The 22,963-nt window shown below is 33.4% G+C and overlaps 2 protein-coding genes across 10 annotated transcripts in view; both read left to right on the top strand.

Moving 5' to 3' along the window:
- Window positions 1-16,728, top strand: part of LOC117335358 (UDP-N-acetylhexosamine pyrophosphorylase-like) — a 34,792-nt gene extending 18,064 nt beyond the window's left edge. Inside the window, exons 5-11 of one of the 4 annotated variants that reach the window (XM_033895298.1) lie at window positions 3,178-3,350; window positions 3,744-3,937; window positions 4,782-4,925; window positions 7,250-7,435; window positions 9,262-9,291; window positions 10,739-10,808; window positions 11,261-16,728. In XM_033895298.1, the coding sequence (XP_033751189.1) occupies window positions 3,178-3,350; window positions 3,744-3,937; window positions 4,782-4,925; window positions 7,250-7,435; window positions 9,262-9,291; window positions 10,739-10,808; window positions 11,261-11,380 (917 nt within the window). In that variant the 3' untranslated portion in view covers window positions 11,381-16,728. Of the gene's footprint in view, window positions 1-3,177; window positions 3,351-3,743; window positions 3,938-4,781; window positions 4,926-7,243; window positions 7,436-9,261; window positions 9,292-10,738; window positions 10,809-11,260 lie in introns of all 4 variants that reach the window. The other 3 variants (XM_033895297.1, XM_033895301.1, XM_033895300.1) reach the window with 3 other exon arrangements.
- A 1,878-nt stretch (window positions 16,729-18,606) lies between these two features.
- The window catches only part of LOC117336288 (kinesin-like protein KIF21A), a 133,161-nt gene continuing 128,804 nt past the window's right edge, over window positions 18,607-22,963 (top strand). For all 6 annotated transcript variants that reach the window (XM_033896774.1, XM_033896773.1, XM_033896771.1 and 3 more), the window contains exon 1: window positions 18,607-18,957. In XM_033896774.1, coding sequence (XP_033752665.1) covers window positions 18,890-18,957 — 68 coding nt within the window. In that variant the 5' untranslated portion in view covers window positions 18,607-18,889. The remainder of the gene's footprint in view (window positions 18,958-22,963) is intronic.

Raw genomic sequence — 22,963 nt, 5'->3', positions numbered from 1 at the left:
CATTATTGGGAAAAGGAGATAAAATGTTATATAAACTGAGGGCATGGCTCCCTTTGGGCCTAAGGGACAGGGCACAATAGGGGAAATTGAGAATCCTTTAAATCGCTACTTGTCCTGAACGATTGAATGGATTTCAATGAAATTTGGTCTGGAACATTATTGGGCAAAGGAGATCTAATATTGTATAAAGGGAGGATGAGGATGTGGGTTCCTTATGGCTGGAGACAGGGGGCCTGATATAGGAAATGTTGCAAAAAAACAAACAAATAAAAAACACTAAATTCCTTCCTCTTGAAGAATGACAGGATTTGGCCCATATTTGGTTTAAACCATAGCTTGAAATTGTAAAATATTTTCCATGATGACTCAAATATCCAGATGAGCAATGCAGGCCCTCTAGGCCTCTTGTTCTTGCAAATGTCAGCAGGTTACCAGAATCATCTGCCCAAAGAGCAAGTCACTTGAAGTGAGCTTATGCTGTGGTGCTGCGTCTGTCATCCATCTGGCCATCTGGCATCAACTTTTTCCGTTTAACAACTTCTTCTCAATAACCCAGAGGCCTAGGGACTTCATATTAGGTCTGTAGCATACTGGTGAGAAGGGCTATAAGGTTTGTTCAAATGAATGACTTTTACCTTCATTCAAGGTCACATGGGTTAAATAGGCTAAAATATTTAAACAAATACTCGATAACTAAGAGGCCCAGGGACTTGATATTGAGCCTGTAGCATGCTGGGTCGAAGGGCCATCATGTTTGTTCAAATGAATCACCTTGACTTACACTCAAGGTCACATAGGGTCAAATAGATTAGAAAACTTTAAAACAACTTCATCTCAATAACCAGGAGGCCCAGGGACTTGATATTTGGCCTGAAGCATGCTGGGGTGAAGGGTTACCAAGTTTGTTCAAATGAATAACCATATAACCTTAATTCAAGGTCACATGGGTCAAATAGGCTAAAATTTTTAAACAACTTCTCAATAACCAAGAATTAAAAAGGCTGAACATTTTAAACAACTTCTCAATAACCAAGAGGCCCACGGATTTGATATTGGGCCTGTAGCATGCTGGGCTACCAAGTTTGTTCAAATGTATAACCATAACCTACATTAAAGGTCATAGGGGTCGAATAGGTTTAAATCTTTAAACAATGATTTCTCGATAGCCAAGAGACTCCATGACCTGGTATTAGGCAAATAGTATGCTGGAATGAAGGACTAGAAAATTTATTGAATGAATCAACCTAACCTTTTCTGATATTTGAATAAAGTGGTTATCAGCATCGTATCTGCAGAAATCACCTAGATCGGCTTCAAAGTTGCTGTAGAGCTAGGTGAGCAATACAGGCCCATTGGGCCTCTTGTTTTAAATGAGAATGTACCAGTATTTTATGATACGAGTATCGGTATGGTACTGGTACTGAGTACCCGTCTCCAGCCCTAGACAGGCTTTTGAGTTCAGGAAGGATATTTCTCAAATTTTTTTAGGTTCTCTTTGGTCCCTTATTGTGCCAATTCATTTTAAATATTTGATCAGAAGAAAGAAGGGAAAAGTAGCAAAAAAAGATCAGTCTGATATAGAACCAATAAAGATCATTCAATGGTTGACACCAAGGTCCCTCCGGGATCTCTTGTTGAAAGAGAGATAATTTGTACTTGATCTGATCCACTGTCGTCTTGCTGTTGTTGGCTAATTGACCCTGTTTACTCATTCCTATAGTTTACATTTATACATGCATAAGAGATCCTAACTTTTTAGCCCACCATCTTATTCAAATCGCCCTACATCCATGGTTCGTCCCTCCATCTGTCCATCCTTCCTTAACAAATTCTTGAAAGTACTAAAAGGATCTTTTTCGCATCTGTAGGTTTCCCTTGATCCCTAGTTATGCATATTCCTTGACAGCAACATGGCCAACAGGCAACCAACTTGGATTTTGACAATTGAAACTTCATTTTTTAACAATTTCTTAAAGTGCTAAATTATGAGTCTTTCTCAAATTTGGATTTTGACAGTTGCAGGTTGCTCCTGCTATAAAGTGTTATATAAAGTTATTAAATGTTTTGAAGGAAGAGTGGAAGATGGTAAAATAAGAGAAAAGATCAGTCTTTCATTTGACATGATATAGATCATTCAATGGTGGGCACCGAGATCCCTCTGAGATCTTTTGTTTTGTGGGAATTGTGTATTACATTGGCCTGTGGCTTAAAGGTCTAGTTTATGCTGAAGGACCATACTTTAACGGAGGGCAATATTGTGTGGATATGAAAACATTCTCTCATTTATTAGTACACTTTAGTATACCCCGGTAATGACAATGTTATATACTTTATGACAGCCACATGATCATTTACAATGTGGGTCAATACTACATTGAAGTGGTGGTGTAAATAGAGGTTACACAACGAGTGGTTGTTGGATATGGAATTTATTTCACACGAGTGAGTTATTTTTTCAAAGTTACAAAAGACACGAGCTTTAGCGAGTGTTTTTTACAACTTTTAAAAAATAACTTACAAGTGTGAAATAAATTCCATATCCAACAATTTCGAGTCGTGTGACCTGTTTCTACCACAATAATATCGGTTCGAATCAAAGGGAAACGTGGCCAAGTATAATTTCGCGTATGCAAATAAAGTGTACCGGTGACGTCCGGGACCCGGTGATGTAACGTCATTAGATTATTGATGATGTCAATAACAATTGCAGCTTGGGTCAAAGTTCACCGTGTTAGCCAATCAAAATGCGTACAGAGTTTATACCACGTACGTGTGGTTTAAACAGATTGTTAATCAACAGCTGTAATGATTAACTGATGATCTGAGAGTTGAATAACACAGGGTATTGTGGTAGAATAAAAATGAAACAACTCAGTATAATGATACACTGGCATGTCAAGTTTGAGATCCTATCATTTTTAATTTATTTATTTTGTTTAGAAAGTCATGTTTTAAAGTCAGCTTCAATTGTACCATTATATATATATAATTAAGTTGAGATCTGTAGACATGCTTCCTTTAAATACCCTCCACATTTGGTTTGGACTTGCATGAGTAATACACGAGGCTGCAGTAATGAAGGAATTGTACAGAAATGCTACTAATGAAAATTTTACAGGTATTGTTTCCTTGTGTTTGATACCCACTCACTTATTAATTAATGTCTCATTGTTACAGATGGAAATGGTGGACTCTACCGAGCTCTGCGGAAATGGAAGGTCCTGGAAGACATGGAGAAGAGAGGGGTGACAAACATCCACGTCTACTGTGTAGACAATATACTTGTTAAAATGGCTGACCCTGTCTTTATCGGCTTCTGTAGGACAAAGAAAGCTGAGTGTGGAGCAAAGGTAACTTAATGCCTGATAGCAAATATGTGTTTATGTGATTGTGGAATTTAAACATGCTTTGGAAATGTTAAAAAAGTATTACGTTATTGAAACACATTTTCCAACAACCTGAATCACTGTAATGTTAAGGCAAATTTTGTTTTGTAAAAAAAGTTTGGGATAATGTATAATCAGTATCTTAATACACCTCAAGTTTTGATCTGATAGCCAAATATTTTTCTTAATTATTAATATCTCTTGTATCAAAGTTTTAAAGGAGCTAGGTGTAACTTGACTTTTAACAAGACTATCCATCAGTTCTGAACAGGTGATTTTTTTTCCTCATTGATACCTTGTTTAGGTTCTATATATTGTGTATGGTGAGAGTTTACTGTGTTCATTGATTTTGATAAGGCTGTGGAGAAGACAGTGCCGACAGAGGCTGTTGGTGTAGTCTGTAAGGTGGAGGGCCGTTACCAGGTTGTGGAGTACAGTGAAATCACACTGAAAACTGCCGAGTTACGACGGGACAACGGACAACTGACCTTCAACGCGGGCAACATCTGTAACCACTACTTTACTCTGGATTTCCTCAAACATGTGTCACAGTAAGGACATCAGTTGACATCTCCTATCCTACTCATCAAATATCCACAAACTGACCAATGTAGTTAACTTTACAGGGCGGTAAGCAATATATAAAGATACCAGTTGGTATACAGGGCGGTAAGCAATATATATAGATACCAGTTGGTATACAGGGCGGTAAGCAATATATATAGATACCAGTTGGTATACAGGGCGGTAAGCAATGAAGGTCGGACAGAATACCCACCAACTACACTCTAGATGGTTACATTTTAGAGATTTAGTTTTTTGAAGAATTACCCTACAATGTAACCTTTAAGCCTACACATGAATATTAAATATTGTAATGTTATAATCCTATAGCTGTATGTATGTATGATATAGTGATTAGGTAAATAAATCCATTTTAATCCATACAGAAATTGTTAGTCTATACAGTTGCATGTATTAAGGTTAATATTGAGTAAGATCCATCTATGTTCGCCCCTGTGAGGAAGGCTTTGGGTTCTGTCCCCTGGCCGGGACATACCAAAGTCTTTAAAAATGGTAGTTGTTACTCCTGCTTAGTGCTCAGAATTTTAGTAGTTGGACGACTGGCTCGCCTGTTGTCAGTATAATGTGACTGGGTGGGGTGTCCTGCTGAATGTCTTAATAAGTATGCTTCAGTGAAGTAGCACTATAAATTGACAAGAGTTCCGGGCTATCACAAGGAGACTTTGCACAAACATACCACAGCCTCCCAAAACACACATACGCACTCACCACGCGTGTCGTCCTTAAATGACCTTAGCTGTTGATAGGATGTTAAATAAATCAAACCAAACCAAACCATTTGTTTATATCAAAGTCATTATTGGTTTTCAGGGTTGAACAGGAAAATCAGCTAAAACATCATGTTGCCAAGAAAAAGATTCCATATGTCTGTGATAACCAGGAGATTGTCAAGCCCACTGAACCAAATGGAATTAAAATGGAGAAATTTGTTTTTGATGTCTTTCACTTTGCCGAGTAAGTATATAATATGCAGAGTAATCAAATTACTATTGAATGATAAGCTATATTATCATTCCATGTGTGGTATTATTCGGTTCACTATTACAACTTACAATTAACTTCAGAGAAATGGGTGAGAAATTAATCAATTACCCTTTGTGATGTAGATTAAGGCATTTAAATCTTTTGTGTAAGAATTTCAACATATAGCATATGGCATAACCTTATGCTCTATTTTTGAAATTCTTGTCTCAAGGGTTGAGGTATCCATCTACGTCACGCAGTAATGAGAAATTCTATAATTATTCCAATACATGATGCATTGTATAATAAAAACAGATATAGTGGTAATCTGTTACCAATCAACAGTTGTTTGTCTTACATCCAGTGCCATGAGGATAGTCTGAAATATAGAATACAACTGAACATTCTTTATTAATGATAACTCTGAATATGAATCAAGATCAATCAGTCATCATCAAGGAATATTGTCTTATAGTTCCAGTATTATAGAACAATTCTATATCACAGGCTAATTTAAATACCATTGATGAAAGCAGCCTACAAATTAATACATATTGCATGAGTTAATTAATTTAATCATCATATTATTATTTTTTTTACAAACTATTACTTTGTATACTTCAATATTTTTTGAGTCATTTTCAAGATAATTGTTTCAATTAAATTCTAAAGCAAACTAATTGAGAACATCTATTTCTTACTTTTCTTTAACTTTGTATCCCAGTTCTGCTAGAAAAATTAAAAAGGAATTGCAGTTAGCTTTCTTGTACAGGAAAATCTATCTCAGGTTTTCGTAACTATCAATGCTTTATCGAAGCTTTCCAGGAAATTCCTTCTGTTTACATATATCAGTTACTTAATTATTCCTCTCTCTAAATCATTGACAGTGCAATTTTCTTTCAAATGCTTTTGAAACTAATGCAAACTCATTTCTGTTGCAATACACTCTTCTGTGACTGGGTTTCTGGATTTTTTCCTTTATTTTTTAAGATGTCTTTTTGTAGATTCTGAACAAGTCTAAATCCAGAAAAATCAAAATTAAAAAGAAATGAAAAAAAAAAAAAAAAACTGTAAAAAGAATAGATGGATGTGCTGGTAATTAGAAAATAACAGTATTAGAGTTGATCTGTGGTGAACTATTTTCTGGGTTAAATCTGAGATTTTTTGTGCAGAGTTATTTGATAGTGATATATCGTACTTTACCGGGTATAAGCCCAGGGGGTGAGTTAGTTAAATCAACCATAAGTGGGGATGGACTTATCTCTGAGAAAGACCCTATACACTTATCTCTTAGAAAGACCCTATACACTTATCTCTTAGAAAGACCCTATACAAGAGGGAAATTTTTGGCCGCCATTTTTGAAAAATAATGCTTATCAGCGAGCATCGGCTTTTAACCGGTAAAATGAGGTATGACTCTGGAAATGAGTCTTCAGAAATACTGACCAATAACAAGCAGAACAGACTACAACATCCAACACACACTCACACACACACCTTTCAACACATGGTGGTACTGTAGGAAATGTATGGTAAGATGATCTTGAGTAATTGATTCTGAATGACAATAATTCTAACTCAAATTTTATGCTTGCTCTGTGTGATAGACTAAGTCATAGATCCTGACTTACATGAAAATCCAAGTGGTAGCCCCCTCCGATAAGAAGAGACAGTATATATAAATTATTTTAGAGTATAATCTGGTGCCATTTTCTACAATTTTACTACATTTTTGTACATAACTTCACTTTTTTTCTCTCCACTTTTTATGTTGGAATTACTATCTTTAGCACATACATGTAACTATGAAATTCTATAGTTGACCTTTAGAGTTGTATCAAGTCACATGTTACTGTTAATGCTAAAATGCTGAACTATGTAGTAACATCACTTTTTCTCTCTTTTTTCCCCCCACTTCTTTTTTGTGTGCTTTGTGTGTATGTTGGTGTGTGGTGTGCAATTTTAATTTTGAAAAACGTCACTAATGATCCTTGTTTTGCTTCTGTTGCTTTGCTAAATCATGAAATTTTATATGCTCGTATTGTATCTAAAAATACTTCTAATTTTTCTTTTCTTCCAAAAATAATACTATTTCTTGTAATTGAAAAAACATGCTTTTGTTGAATTTGTAATCATCTTCATAAACATTTTTACGCTTTCTGCTTTTTATTAACTATTTCACACAAAATGAACCCATGTGTGGAATCTTTCCTTCGACTCTTTCCCTTCCATTCGTCCTATATCCCTACCTTCCCTCCACTCTACTATCCTTATATGGCCTTGGTTGTGTCCGTGGTTTGGTATAAATGTGACAGGAGCTTTGCTGTATGGGAAGTTCTCCGAGAGGATGAGTTCGCTCCCTTGAAGAATGCGGACACTGCTGCGAAAGACACGCCCACCACCTGTAGAGAGGCCCTGTTGAATCTCCACCATCGTTACATGTTAGGAGCTGGATCTAAATTTGTACACAGCGACGGATCGTCTCTTCCTGATATACCATGGTATGTTACTCTGATTAAAATATTATTCTAGATTTCAAATTTAAAAATGCACAGTAAAAGTTTGCACAAAATACTTTTTAAATATCGACTTGTAATACACATGTTGAGTTTTTTCAATGCATGCTTTTTCACCAATTTTAAATTTGATTAAAATTTAAATGGAGAAAATAAGAATAGTGTTTTCATACATTTCTATATACATTCTGTATTGCTATGGTCATTTTTCAGTAAATTTTAGTTGAACTTAATTTTAACTAACAAATTTGCATGAAACATATTATGCCATTTTGTTTGGCTGTTTCCGTGTATGCTTACTAAGTAGAGCAATGAATGCATATTGTATTTGTGATGAAAATATTCTCGTTGTATTGATGTTGTAATAATTCTATCACTAGATGTATTGTTAAGGACATGCATGTATTTAAGACATAGTCTGTGTTAATAGTAAGAAAACACTTTTAGTATTTTATGAGCTTTGAATCAGTCATCAGTTCAAATATTGCATGATTAGTCTTTCAAGCATTTACTATGGAGTAATATTGAATTTCAAAAACCATAATTGATGATATATTAGAGTCCAAGAAAATAGTACTGATTGTAGTCGTCTTTCTGTGAGTCTTACTGCAGCATTTAGTATCATGCATGAAGATATTCAGTAAGCATGCATTTTGATTTAAAAGAACTTAAAATCTTCAGTTGCACAATGAATACAATATCTCTTATAGTATTTTATAGCACGAGCATTGATTCCATCTTGGAGAAATATCTACTCTTGTGATCAGTAGTTTGCGTATGTTTTATATTCCACTCCTGTCACTAAAAACAGTAAAAAAAATTCTTTAAGCTACTAACAATTACTTCTTTATATAATTAAAAGTATGTATGTATGGGGTCACCTTGATGAAACCAATCCATCAGCCATGTCTGATATCATGGTTTGAAATGAACCCTGAGTTAATCTGTGGTGTTATATATATTCTAAATGAAATAACCTTTAATGAAAGTGGTATCTTTAAAACCCTTATTGTTATGTAAAACAATGAAAAACAAAACTGCAGTTAAAACAGAAAACTTATAAACAAAAGAGGTGAAAGTTTGAAACAGAAATTAGCCAATTAGATTAGTGCTGTTTAAGATCGGTCAGATAATAATGTATCCTTCAGTTAGCAGCAAGTTGGACAGACAAGTTACTCTTGTTCTTCAAATGATATACATGTATACACATGGGTTCTACTGAATCTGATGACTTTGTGCTGCAATGTATAAAAATTATAGATTTTAATTTGGTAGAGCTAAAAATGTATACCAAGTATAAAATGAAATGATCCTGAAACACTTTGAAACACTGTAAGGAAAAACTATGAAACTTTAGTGAAACTTTAGTGAAACTTTAGTGAAACATTATGAAACACAATTGGAGACTATGAAACACCAGTGAAACACTATGAAACTCTAGTGAAACACTTTGAAACTCTAGTGAAACACTATGGAAATCTCTAGTGAAACACTATGGAAATCTCTAGTGAAACACTATGGAAATCTCTGGTGAAACACTATGAAACTTTAGTGAAACACTATGGAAATCTCTAGTGAAACACTATGAAACTTTAGTGAAACACTAGTAGGACACTATGAAACATCAATGAAACACTATGAAACTCTAGTGAAACACTAGAAATACTGTGAAACACTATGAAACACCAGTGAAACTCTAGTGAAACACTGTGAAACACTTAAAAATACTATGAAACACTTTCCCCGCTTTACTGTTGTGTGCATGTCCTCTGCATGTGTTAATGCCTCACCGTTGTGCCTAATTGTTTCAGTGCTAAGAAAGCCAGAGAAAGTGGTGACTGGTAAGTCTTTGTAGGTCCCTCACCTACATACCGTGTGGTTTGGAATAACTGTTACTGGAACATTATAATTCACAACTGCATCTGTATCGTTTGTTGGTTGGTAGTTTGGTTACTGGTTTAAAAGTGTATATTAATTTTTATGAAGAATTTCATTCTAAGCATTAAAGAGATAAACTAGCAATATGTTTGTAAACCCTCCCTATGTTTGAGGGAAATTCCAGATTTTTTCAACCTAAAATTTTGACGAAAGTCATCAATAAACTTTCATTTTTCATTGATCAGCTTATCAGCTTTATCGAAGGAGACCTATAAATATACTTTTTTAAGACTTGAAAACCTTGGAAATTTAAAAAAGATGGCAAAAAGCTTAGTATAGTATAGACATGTGTGTAGTGTAGCAAGGGAGATAACTCTCTTAAAATATTTACCATCCTCTCAACAGCTATTAAACTGATATAGCACTTTAATGACAATGAAAGCTTGTTACGTAATATCTCACTGATAATAATTGTATAAGAAGTTTAAAGAATTGAATAAGAAGTGTACATATATATATATATATTGTTATACAATTTAAAAACAAAATACAACATTGAGGAAAACGACTCCAAATACTTTTTCCATGGGATTGTATTAGTTTGTTACATATACAGTAAGAGCTTCATATCTGAATTCCCTCATATTCAAACCACTGTGCTCCACGCAATAATTTAATATGTTGTTGTGAGGTCACATATCAAAACAACTTCATAACCAAACATATTAAGTGTCTCCCGAGTGGTTCAGATATGTGGCGTTCTACTCTGTATGTTTATATATTTGTATAAGTAATTGAAAAGCAGTATGTGTCATAAACATTTGGAATATGTTGTTTGGGGTTGTAATAATTGGTGTTCTGAATATTTAGTAAACAAACATGAGTAGTGAAAACAAATAATTCACACTGTGGTGATGGTAAATATGGATTTAGAATTCCGAAATCTCTGGGTATTGACTAGTTAAATGGTCACTAATGCTTTTGGATAGTGTATATCTCATTACTGACATAATTTTAACATTTGTATCATTGTTACCTCTATATATATATATATAAATCTGAAATTGATCTATACCTTGTATAATTTTTCAATATATTACGATCTTCCTGTTGTTTCTTGGTTTAGAAACTACTCTGTTTAGTTTATAAAAATATACTGATATGACTTAATGTCTCATAATCATTGTAATGACTTTTGTTCTATCACAATTTTGAAATACATGTGTAACCATTTCTGATGAAAATGTTAAGACTAATTTGATGAAAAATCATAAGTGTTTTTTGAGGGGAACAAATTCAAAAGCTATTATGAGGATTTGTGATAGAAATTTGAGTGTAGGATTAATAGATGGGAAAACTCATACAGCATCCTGATAACTAAGATATTTGTTATTGTTTTGTTTGTTTCAGTCGGAAAGGAGAGAATGATGACCAATTCAATAAGTGTGAGGTTTCACCTTTGGTATCCTATGCAGGGGAGGTAATATTTTACAATCTTTGTTTATTATTTTAATATTAATTTAAACACTTACTACAGTTACAAAGGCCACATGTTTATACTAGGTAATTGAAATGAAGTAAGTAATGAGAGCACTGTTATTACTTATTAGTCCACTGCTGGTGAAACTGGGGGTACTTTAGTTTAAATTTCCTCTCTGTCATCTTATACTTATGTATATACGTTTGTCAGTGCTCTAGTAGCTTCATTCCTTGAGGGATTTCGAGGAAACTTCCCACAATTATAAAGGATCGTAATATCTCAGATTACTTCAAATTTCAGTGTATTTGGGTCTAGGTCAAGGTCACTCTTACTATTTTTAGCAGAGACCAGTAAGGGAAATGAAAAGTATGCTTGTATTGAAATTAACTGTCTGAATTTGTTGAGTACTTTGTGAATGTGTACAGTATTTCATTTATGACATGTTGTTTTAGGGACTAAGCGAACTATTAGACGGGAAGAAGCTGGTTCCGCCTGTACAAATCGTAATGGGACCGAATGACAGCGAACCTACTATCCTACAGAACATCACAGCAAATGGCACTGCAAAATAGACAGATTTCTTGTGTGGACTTTTTCATAACATCATTTCATTTTTCAAAGACAAATGGTCTGTTTTTAGAATTTGTTTTCCATCTACAGAGGTCATATGATTCTCAGGACATTTCACTTCTTGTAATACAGATCTGTTTGTCTTGTGATCTGATCAGATGATCTTTCAAGACAAATCAGATACAGTTTTACAAGATAGTCATATCCATGTGTTACATCTTGAGATATAGTTAAATGGTCTCTCAAAACAGGATGTATGGTTTCTTGAGGCAGAAATTGTGGTCACAAGACTGACCATGGAGTCTCTCAAGACTGTTCATATGGCCTCTCTCTCTCTCTCTCTCTCTCTCTAGAGAGAAATCCCATGGTTGACAAATCCTCTCTTGTGATTGGTTGTCTCTCACAGTTGATTCTGTTACCTTGGAATAATGAAATGTTTGACACCATTATCAAAACATCAGTGTTATAAATATCTGTTGTGTGTGTTACTCTCATGAAAATATTTACCAATTCTTTAGATTATTTTGTAAGCTTTGCTGGTCAAGGATGTAACGTCAGTTCAAAATATAATTAATACATGTATATATGTTAACTATATTGATATATTTGTTAATTTAACAATTATAGTTTTAATTTATTCGGGTTGTTGTATGGGATTATGTTAGTGAAGGAAAGCTACAGATAGATGGTGCATTAGATTGTAGATTTTAGATATTGTAAAGAATATGAGTCATGAAACGGCGGTATAATAAAGATGTGGTCAGACCTCATAAGTCTGGATTGTACTAGAAATAAAATCTCATCTGGAAATCACTGCTTTGATGAAAATTTATATAACAAATAATGTTCAGTACTCAAAATCCCAGTTTGGGATCTAACAGGGACTTAGTATATCAAGTCTATACTTTTTCTGTACACTAGTTCTCAAATGTCTTCAGTAAAATTATTGGTGAAAGCTAGTATCACAGTTATGACCTGATATGGGGTTGCCACTTGTGTGTGATATTGGGCACCATGTTATATATATTACTATACCTGTAAAATAAATACTGATGTCCAATGATATGAGCCGTTTATAAAGTACATTAACTTCACACACATTTTGTTTTAATAACCAATTAAGTACTAAAAAGTGTTTGTAACATCATAGTGATAGATAAAATCTTGTTTTGTTTTTCCAATGCTTCATTAATGAGAAGAGACTTTCTAGGAACATTTCGAGAGAAATGAGGTTCAATACTAGCTGAATACTACAAGCTTACAACTGACAGATCCAACAGTAGCTTGCATTAGTACCATAGGTGTATAGGTATGGAACTATTTATTAGATTTATTGTATTGTTTTTAGAAAAGCAAGACATATTTATGCGAATACTTATGTGTTATAAAACTAATATTGATGAATTTTATATAGCCTAGATGATTGAGGCGCAATGGAATCCTTTTTTAATTTGCTTATACGCGATTCTTCTCAATTATTTTTTGGTATGTAAACAGTTGATGCTTGTAATACAAGCTACCAATGTTTTCATGGATTATGAAAAAACAGGATTACTGAGGAGTTTTAATGGAAAATTGAAATCCTCCATAGACAACAAGTTTGGAAATCTGCATTAGCTATATATATACATGTAGCTGGATTAACAAGACTCCATGCAATTAGCATTATACATTCAAGTACCATATTTAACTGCAAATCAGCCCCATCCACAAATACGACCCTTTCTTCATTCTAGCAGAAGCATCAATTTTAAAATAGTGAGCTGAAAGTTGTTTAATACAAATAAGCCTACCCAAAATGTACATAAGTTTTACACTAAGGCCGGGATGGGACTTCAATACGTTGGTAAACAGTTGATAGAAAAAGGTTTGGCCACCTTTTACATTTGTATGTTAAATATAATTTAAAAAGACATGACGTGTTAAGCTTTAGCCTTCAAATGAGTTTTAAGAAATGTTTTGAATAATTTATGTATTCTTGTAGTGTGGTTTTGTATATTTTTTTGTTGTATTTAACCAGATTGTGCTGAAAAGTGTGGTGCATTTATAAAAACTGAATGTGTTCTCATAAAAAACACCAAGTTACCAATTTAAAAACCTCAACATTTTACCAGATGTTAACATACTAGATATGTCTTGAGAGTATTGAACATTTTATTAATGATTTTCTTTTTAATCATATTTCAACAGTATTTACCTTATGTTCTGAAACCTAGCTTTGTTTTCATAAATTTTTTAATAAATGTTTCTTATAAAAGACATAATGTTTCCATATCTTAGTTTGATTATTATTTTTGTTTTTGTCAAAATGTTACTCTTCGATCCCTTATAATGATACAGGTAATACTATACCTAACCAATTCCAGACATTTACTTCCTTGATGTGAAATCAAGTGCTTTAATCATATTTTGAATGTCTAGGTTACATCTTATAATTAAGCTGATAAATATTGCAAATGTATATACAGTGGAACTTCGTGGGAGCACGAAAAAACTTTAAGTTATCCGAGTGTTCGAATTAAGCGAGTTATCATTTTTGGTGAAAAGTTTGGTCAATATTTGTCAACATTATATAATATGTACCAGTAATTACATGTAGATAACTTTAACGTTTATTGGTTGTAACATTTTCTGAGATCTTAACAATAACTTACCAATCTTATACAGTAAACATGTTATTGGTCTTTATTGAGACATTTACAATAACTTATCAATCTTATACAGTAAACATGTTATTGGTCTTTGTTGAGACATTTACAATAACTTATCAATCTTATACAGTAAACATGTTATTGGTCTTTATTGAGATATTTACAATAACTTACCAATCTTATACAGTAAACATGTTATTGGTCTCTGTTGAGACATTTACAATAACTTATCAATCTTATACAGTAAACATGTTATTGGTCTTTGGTAAAGTCTATACAAACATTTATTAATTAAATGCATATTTAAATGTTTTTGAGGTCAAAACATCCTCTTCATTAAGATGTCTAGTATTGAGACATGTCATAACACCCTCTTCAGTGAGGTGTCTAGTATTGAGACATGTCAAAACACCCTCTTCATTGAGGTATCTAGTATTAAGACATGTCATAACGCCCTCTTCAGTGAGGTGTCTAGTATTTAGACATGTCGTAACACCCTCTTCAGTGAGGTGTCTAGTATTGATACATGTGAAAACATCCTCTTCAGTGAGGTGTCTAGTATTGAGACATGTCAAAACACCCTCTTCAGTGAGGTGTCTAGTATTGAGACATGTCAAAACACCCTCTTCAGTTAGGTGTCTAATTTGAGACACTGACTTAAATGTTAGTTACACATGTCTTTTTTGGTCGTGTGTCTTGATCTGCAGTTGAATTAGTATCAGGTGAAAATAAAACCAATACTATTGTTGTGATTTTGAATACTACACCTACATATACATTTGTTTATGAAAGGAGTTGATGCAATATTCATGAAGTGTTATGAATTGATTTGGTGTAAATTTTGTTTATAATCTAATATGTACAAATGTGTAATGGACTTATATTATTTCAGACACTAAAGCAATCAAAGGAGTATTATTTATATAAAATTGTATATATATTATTGTACATACCTCACCTGTATACGTTAGTTTAAAGCAAACATTCAGGGGACTTCAAACATTTGTAAAGGTAAAGACACTGCTATCCAGTAAAACGTTTTGCTACATTTTACATGAATTTATTTTGAGTTAAAATTTATACAACAGGCATATGAGTGAGATGTACAACATTATCATATAATCTTGAGGTCAACAAAAATCATGTGTATGATTGCTTTTTTGTTAATTTTTTATTCAAATGTAGCCTTTTTCTTTTCAACCTCACACCCATTGTTCTGAAAGTAATTTATAGTTTTCAATGGGGAAATAATTTCAAAAACAAAATTAAATTTTTAAGAAGATAAAATTAATGTTTTAACCATTGCTTGCAAGAGTACACTAGAGCTATAATACTGTCTTGTAATTATGATATTACCCGGTAATATTAGGTGAGTTTCACGAGTTAGTGACAGATTCTTAAGCCTGCCTACTCCCTAAACATACAAGCTTATATTAGATTTAAAGGTCTCTTGATAGCACTAAATGCTGTCCTAATGGATTGGATAACATATATGATGTTGAATGAGTTTCATACAAATCAACAAGTTTTCATTTCATATTGTGATGATGGCAATCAATGAAATAGTACTTTCATTATCAATTTTCATGAATCTAATGTATGCTGGTAATATCAGGAAATAAGGAAAGGTCATTAGTATGAGAAATCAACTTATTGATGTCGGTATACGTCGGAACTAATTATGTGTTTTATGGTAGTAAATACATGCTGTTTCCCATAGCTAAAACATCTATTTTTTCAAAAATATTTAAGTTGTTGAAACTTTTTTTTATATATGTTATTATGATTGCTGTGAACAGGTCTTTGAATTAAGAATGATATATTTTTGGAAGAATTTTGGTAATAATATTTAGTTAATATTCATCAGACTAAAAATAAATTCTGTAGAGGATATTGGCTTTTACAGACAGCTAAGTATGCATTCGGGAACAGTCTTATTATGGTGATCAGATTATGGAAAAATTATAAACCTATTAACCTGTGAGATCAGTGTGTACTAAATTTATATCTATAATTAAACATTGATTTGAACCCTTCATTATTTACATGTAAAGTTTATTTCATCATATTAATAGCTTCTTCTGTCTTTCAAATGTGTTTTCTACCAAAATTCAGTTTGTGTGTGTTTGTGATTTTTTCTTCTTTTTTTTCAAAAATTTTGTACATACATTTTTGTTGTATAGATGTAGATTGTTTAATAGAATTGATTGTGTATATAGTAACAATCAGAGGGCTTATGTATTTTTAAACTGGGATCAGGCTGGGATGTAATTGATAATGCACTAGGTTAGAAGAGTTCCTGTTTATATCTCAAATGTCCGAAAGTTCTGCCCTTTTTTTTATAGCTCTAGCTGTTACATTTATCGCTTAATAAAAATACTACAGTATATTGGATCACAAAAGTGTAGTTTTAAGTTCTTAAAACTTATTCGACAAGGAGTATTAGGTAGAAGGATAGTGGATGCATAGACTGGGTTTGATCATATGCCCTCTGGTATGGTCATTATGATTTTTAGTCTTGCAGTGTTGACTATTTAAACTACTATCGACACATTATATTTTAAATCATTATTTACAAATATAAATACAGGAGTTAGAAGTTTCAGGTATATCAAATGGATCTGTTGATTTCAAAGCTTGTGTTAAGTTTTATGAATATATATGCAAATGGGAAAATAAAATTTTGATAATAAAAGCCATGATTTGTATGTTCTTGATTTATTAGCTCACCTGGTCCGAAGGACCAAGGTTAGCTTATGCCATACCATGGCGTCTGTCATCCGTCTGTCGTCCGTCCGTCAACAATCGACTTCTCCTTCATAACTGCTGATCGGAATTGAACAAAATATGACTGGTAGCATCATTATGGGGTGGGGATTAGAAATTGTACAAATGATGGAGCTGACCCCCCTGGGGCCTGAGGGGCGGGGCCAAAAAGGGTCAATTTGGCTTAACTGATATAAACGACTTCTTCTCTGGTACTAAGCAATAGATATCGCTCAAACTTGCCTGGTAGCATCGTTATAGGTTAGGGATTTAAAATTGTACAATTGATGGGGCTGAAATAATCAAAATTTGGTTATAATTATCAGTATGGGATGGCAGTGTGATGTTATGCACATATCAATGGCCCTGACTGGCCCCCATGGGTTGATGGGCGCTCTGCCAAAATGGGTCAAATTGACCGAAATATATATTATAAGCAGTTGGGTAACTGTTAAGGTCCATTACTTGGCTTCTTGTTTTAGAAAAATATAATAATCTTCAAATTCAGCAACATTCATTAGCATTTGTCACAGCTGAACAGTTATTTGATGGCGAAAACAAATTTTAACGTCAACCCATATGATTTAACATCAAGGGAGATAACCCATGATGGTTTATACAATATGAATCTTGAGGAGATTGTATTTTTGAAGAATTATTTTACAGAAAATGAACTTTATGACATGAAAGATGTAAGTGTGTGTTGATACTGGATAAGGTTTCCATTCCTGGCATAGAACTTGATTGTTAGGATTTTTTGGTAGTAAATTTATTTGTTATATCTACCAGAGACATATATAGAGAATACATGGTCAGTGTCTTAAAATATAAGCTGTATTTTGGCGAGGGTAAAGAAAGACAAAAGTGGCGAGCCTTGGCGAGCCACTTTTGTCTTTCTGTCCCGAGCCAAAAATACAGCTTATATTTTAAGACACTGACCATGTATTCTATTTATCCTGCAACAGTCATAAAAATAATCATCAAATATAATCATTTTGAAGTGAAACGGTGTCAAAAATGACAGAAATATGTTCGCCTTTCAAACGTAGTTTCACTTTGAAGTAGGTCAGTCGAACTGACGCACGTGCTAAGATTCCAAAATACAGCTGTTTTCCGTCACTGCCGTATACAGCAAAAATATATACGGTGGGTGTATTCCGACAATGCGGTGGCAGTTGCAGGATAAATACAGATATATGTCTGTATCTACACTGTATTTCAAGAGAATTAATATAACTTCATGTGCATGGTCAGTCTATAACTACATTGTCTAAGTAGTAAATCGAAGAAAAAACTGCATTTGTATGATGGACATTCCCTTGATTGATGGAGTAACTTTTTTAATGATGTGTTAAAAATATTGAGAACTTTTGGAATATAATTTATAGAAAAGAAAATTACACATATAATTTGTAGATTTTCCCCACACCACAGTTAAAAATATATTGAGCATTATATTGAGCTTCTATAAGAATATTGCATATTTTAACAAAATATAGTTTATTGAAAATCATTGAGGTAAACACAAAATCATAAAATATTGAGGATTTGAATAGGAATAACCAGGTGTATAGAATGATATACATAATGTATGATTTTCAGACCACCTTGGTCTATTATATTTTAAGTCTGTTAATTTGAATTGAATGGAAACAATCAAAACCATTTCTATGTCTTTACACTTCTTAGTATATAATTACCATTAGTAATATATGAGGTGAGACTCGCATATAGTAATTGCGGAGTTACCCCCCTTCTTTTGATACCAGAAACTTCCTACAGATGTCAGTATTTGACTCCATCCGCGGTTGGTGAACTCGTCGATAAAGACATCTCTGTCTGTGTATTACACTAACGTGATGGTCGGGTACTTTTAAGAAGGAGATGTCTATGCTTTCTGAGGATTTTGCAGCAAAGGAAATGTAAAAGTGATAGGTCTAGCCGTTTAAAACGGCAATTATGTGGGAAATATTGTGTTTTTCTTGCAGGTGGAAAGTGACATACGAGGAATTGGCAGTGTGAAACTGCAAATAGTTTTTGTCGTCAGATCAGAATCTATGATTTGCTGTTAGGTACTACAAAAAAACTACGAAGATGACAGAAAAAAGTGAAGATCAGAAGGAACAGGTGGAAGACCAGAGCAGTGTACGGGTGGCATTAAGGTATAAAACTGTCACGGTTGATAACTGTCTTGGATTATAATCGTCACAACTAGCGTAATAGGTCATAAAGGTGGTACAGTAGAGATACGATCGCAGTTCAAAATGAATAATCAGCTAGGCTGATCACCAATAATGTTTATATTAGACTGTCTGCTATTGAGTAATGATATTAAGTATTCCACTGTCTCGAGTTGGTATAATTATCCAAACAGAAGTTAAATTTGATCAATAGGTAATTTTTTAAAACTTCAAATTTAACAATCAATTTCCATCAAGTAGATCTATTGAAGTAACTGTTTTACTATGCATGGGTATGTGAGGATGAAGATCAATGTTTTATATATAGGAACATTAAATTTCTTAATGACCCATATGCATTATTAATTTGAAAAACTCATACTTAAATAACAATATTGGCCAATGAGTATTTTTAAACGATATGGTACATTATGTAAATGGCCCATATATATCTGAATTTTCCCTTCCTGATCTCTGCTATTTTTCTACATTTGAAATTATATTGCATCAATGATGTAACTTCTTCTTCAACATCTGAGCTTAGACGAAGGAATGTGGATATTTTATAGCCCATGTAGACGTCTATCTGTCTAAATCTGGTGTCAGGACCAGAGGAAACTCGGGCTGGATATTAAAATGCATAAGCTTAGATGTATGACAAATTAAAGAGTAACTTGTCACGTTCAGATTAAATGCATATAAGCTAAAAATTAGCTATAAAAATTGTGTGTTCTGTTAATTCAGTGTTACTCTGTCATAGAATAATGAAAAGTTCTCTAGCAACACATGGACTTGATAAGTTGATGGCATGTACATGTTGATCGATGATTACCAGGTTCCACATTAAGTGTATATAAAATAAGAGTGTCCATATTGAGTCATACCGGTAGCGGTACCTGGATACGAATCTTGATTTAATAGCCCAGCTGTTTCTCTCCTGTTACAGTTGTGCCTTTGACCAATCCTTGTAACAATATATAGTTAGCCTTATATAATGATTGTTTCACCTGAATATTATAGTCACCTGAATCTGGGAGGTACAATTATTAGATTGAGATGGAGGAGGGGGTCACGGTTGAGTGCTCAAAACACAATAAAGGATGAGTGTAGCAGGGTAGGGCTGGATGTTTTCATCATCAATTTGGCAATACAGGCATCATGCACACTAACAAATTATTTTGACAATTTAACAGGTCTTGAAAAGCCAATAGAAATATCATTTATCAGGGGCTGTACAATGTTAGTGCAAGCAGTAGCAGCCCCAGTGGGAACATTAAATTTATCTGTCTCATTGTGTCTGGTGTTTGGAATCAGCATTCTTAGTAATTGTGACCATATGCATTTTAATGCAAGGTTTTAAGAAAGGAATGAATAGAAAGTATTTAATAATAGAAATCTTGAGAATATGAAATTCAGGATAAAAGATAACTCGGACTATATCTTCTTTCTATCTGAAACGAACATATTTTTAACAATTAACTCTAAATGTTGAAAAATGTTAAATAATTTTTTTGATAATTAGTTAAACCCTCCATCCAGTGTATTGCACATATAATATTTTCTGCTATTCTCAGTTTCTGGATGGATTGTTACAAATAAAGAAACCATAAAAAAGGGGCAGTGCCATTTAGGGTGTACAATTTCATACAGCTGACACCAATTAGACCTTGTAGGTTTTATTTCAGGACTTGCATGAGTATGAATGCTTTAATTTGTTCTGAAAAAAAATGATTTATCTGAAAATTTCAAAGTCAGCCTATGAGAAAAATACTAAAGTGCTGTATGTGCAGCATTATATAATGTAAAATATAAAAAAAACTTGCAGCTACAGTATACGTAGTAGTATATAATACAATTAAAAATGTTTTGAACGCATGCAACAAAGGAGAGGAATGCATGATTTATAAGCTTGACACATTTGAAGCATTAAAGCCAGATGGTGCATGGGCACGGCAAGGTGTTATAATGCACACAACACCAGTTATTATATATTGTTACATAGTTGTACTGAACAGAATTATCAAGTACATCTAATAAACACACAGGTTTTGATAAATTCCACGAAATTTTAGATGTGTAACACCTGGGACATTGATTCTGGACTGTAACAGTATTATATAAACTATTCAGTGAAAAGTGGTTATATTAAGTCTCACTAATTATGATGCCAATGATCAAGAAACTTTTATTTGTGAACATATGTATCCATTCACCTTGTCTTAATTCTGACCTAGTTGGCACTAGTTTCACCAAAATTTGAATTCCATAATTAACTTAAAAATTTCACCAGAAAGCATTGCAAAATGTAAGTTTCTTAACTAAGATTTTCCTCTGAAAGCCAGTAATGCTTTTCTGTAAAAGAATTCCTCTAAAGGCGCTTTGAAGCAATTTACTTGAGTAAGTTGATGATCGAACTGTCAACATTCATGAAACCATGTAAGCAGGGCCAGAACTTGTCAATTTGCTTCTAAATCTATATCAGTTGCTTTTAATTTGGTTTGTCAGCATTCTTCCTATTTTTACAATGTTATTTGGTTACTTGTTGAAAATGTTGCCTGAAACAGTTGGGTAGTCATAATACATATTAGTGTTGAGGAAAAGAGAGATTGGTGTATATTAGGGTCAAGTTGCATTCGAGCATCGATCAGAACTGGATTAAAAATGTTTTAAGTCATCAAGATCACTAAACATTTTCAGTTGTTACAAGAATCTGACCAATCAGTACTATAGCATATTTGTTTCGTGCAAGTATCTGAATATCCACCTGACTTTCATAGCTTACAGCTACATGAGTCTGTATGATATAAAACTGTACATGGCCACTTAAAAACCCCTATAGCTGTCTGATTCATAAGATTTACAGATACTCCCAACACTGTGTACACTAGTACTGTATCCCTGTGTTCAGGTTGATGATGATGGTTGACATAAGAGGTACACGTGCATGTTTGTAATGTTCATACATATATGTGTAGGTCTCATGTCTAGAATTTATGTCAAACTTTGCCCAGGCCAAGATAAAGTGATCATGATATTGCATACGTTGCGAAAGTATGTAATATTAATATTACAAATCTTGGCTGGTACAACTCAGCTCAGATTCCAAGACATACTGACCTTTTGACCAACACAAAATTGAACATTGGTCTATGTTATAACCATATTAGACTAGTCAACATTATTATATAGCTTTGCTGCATGCTTAAAATCTCCTGACTTTTTCCCTACAACTTGGCTAAAACACAAAATTGCAATACAATCTAGTGAGACAGTACTATTGAACACCATACCACCCAGAACTTGCTATCTCTTGTACATGTCCAGATGCATACCGAAGAGTACACATTACAACAAGGGTTGGTCATGATCAAGTGCCATAAGTAAGCTGTATCCAAATAGAAATGAAATGAAATGGGGTCAGACAATTGAGTGGAACCTCTCTTCCATTGTAAATTTAATGGAGCTGTCAAAGTCAACCATTTTAGTTTTTCATTTCTGATTTATATTCATCAGATAAACTATATATTAATTAGATACATTTGAGAATTGGTTTTGCTAAGTTTGTGAATCAGAAGATTTTCTGTTCTTGAACATATAGCTGCTTTGGGAATTCTTGGATACAACAATTAGAGCTCTAGGGTTATATCATGATCAATGTATGCTATCTGGTACAAGTCTAGATGTGGTATTGAAATCCCGCATTCTGATATTTTAAGAAGTCTTTTAGTTTCTGTAATTAATGGTATAACAAGAATCCTGCACTCCTTAAGGGCAAGTAAGGCATCACACGCTGATAGAGGTGTGACTCAACAGAGACAGGTGAGAGTCGGAGCAGATGTAGTACACTGACAATAGTATTTCGTTGTGAAGCAGCATTGAGTGCGATACATACTGTACACTAGTATTGATTTTGTGTGATTCATGGTGATATATATGCCAAGCTTAAATATTGAATTAGACTACACGATACTTTTTAGTAGTAAGCGTT

Source organism: Pecten maximus, chromosome 10 (assembly GCF_902652985.1).
Source record: "Pecten maximus chromosome 10, xPecMax1.1, whole genome shotgun sequence".
Lineage (NCBI taxonomy): Eukaryota > Metazoa > Mollusca > Bivalvia > Pectinida > Pectinidae > Pecten > Pecten maximus.
This window is presented reverse-complemented; position numbering and strand designations above follow the sequence as displayed.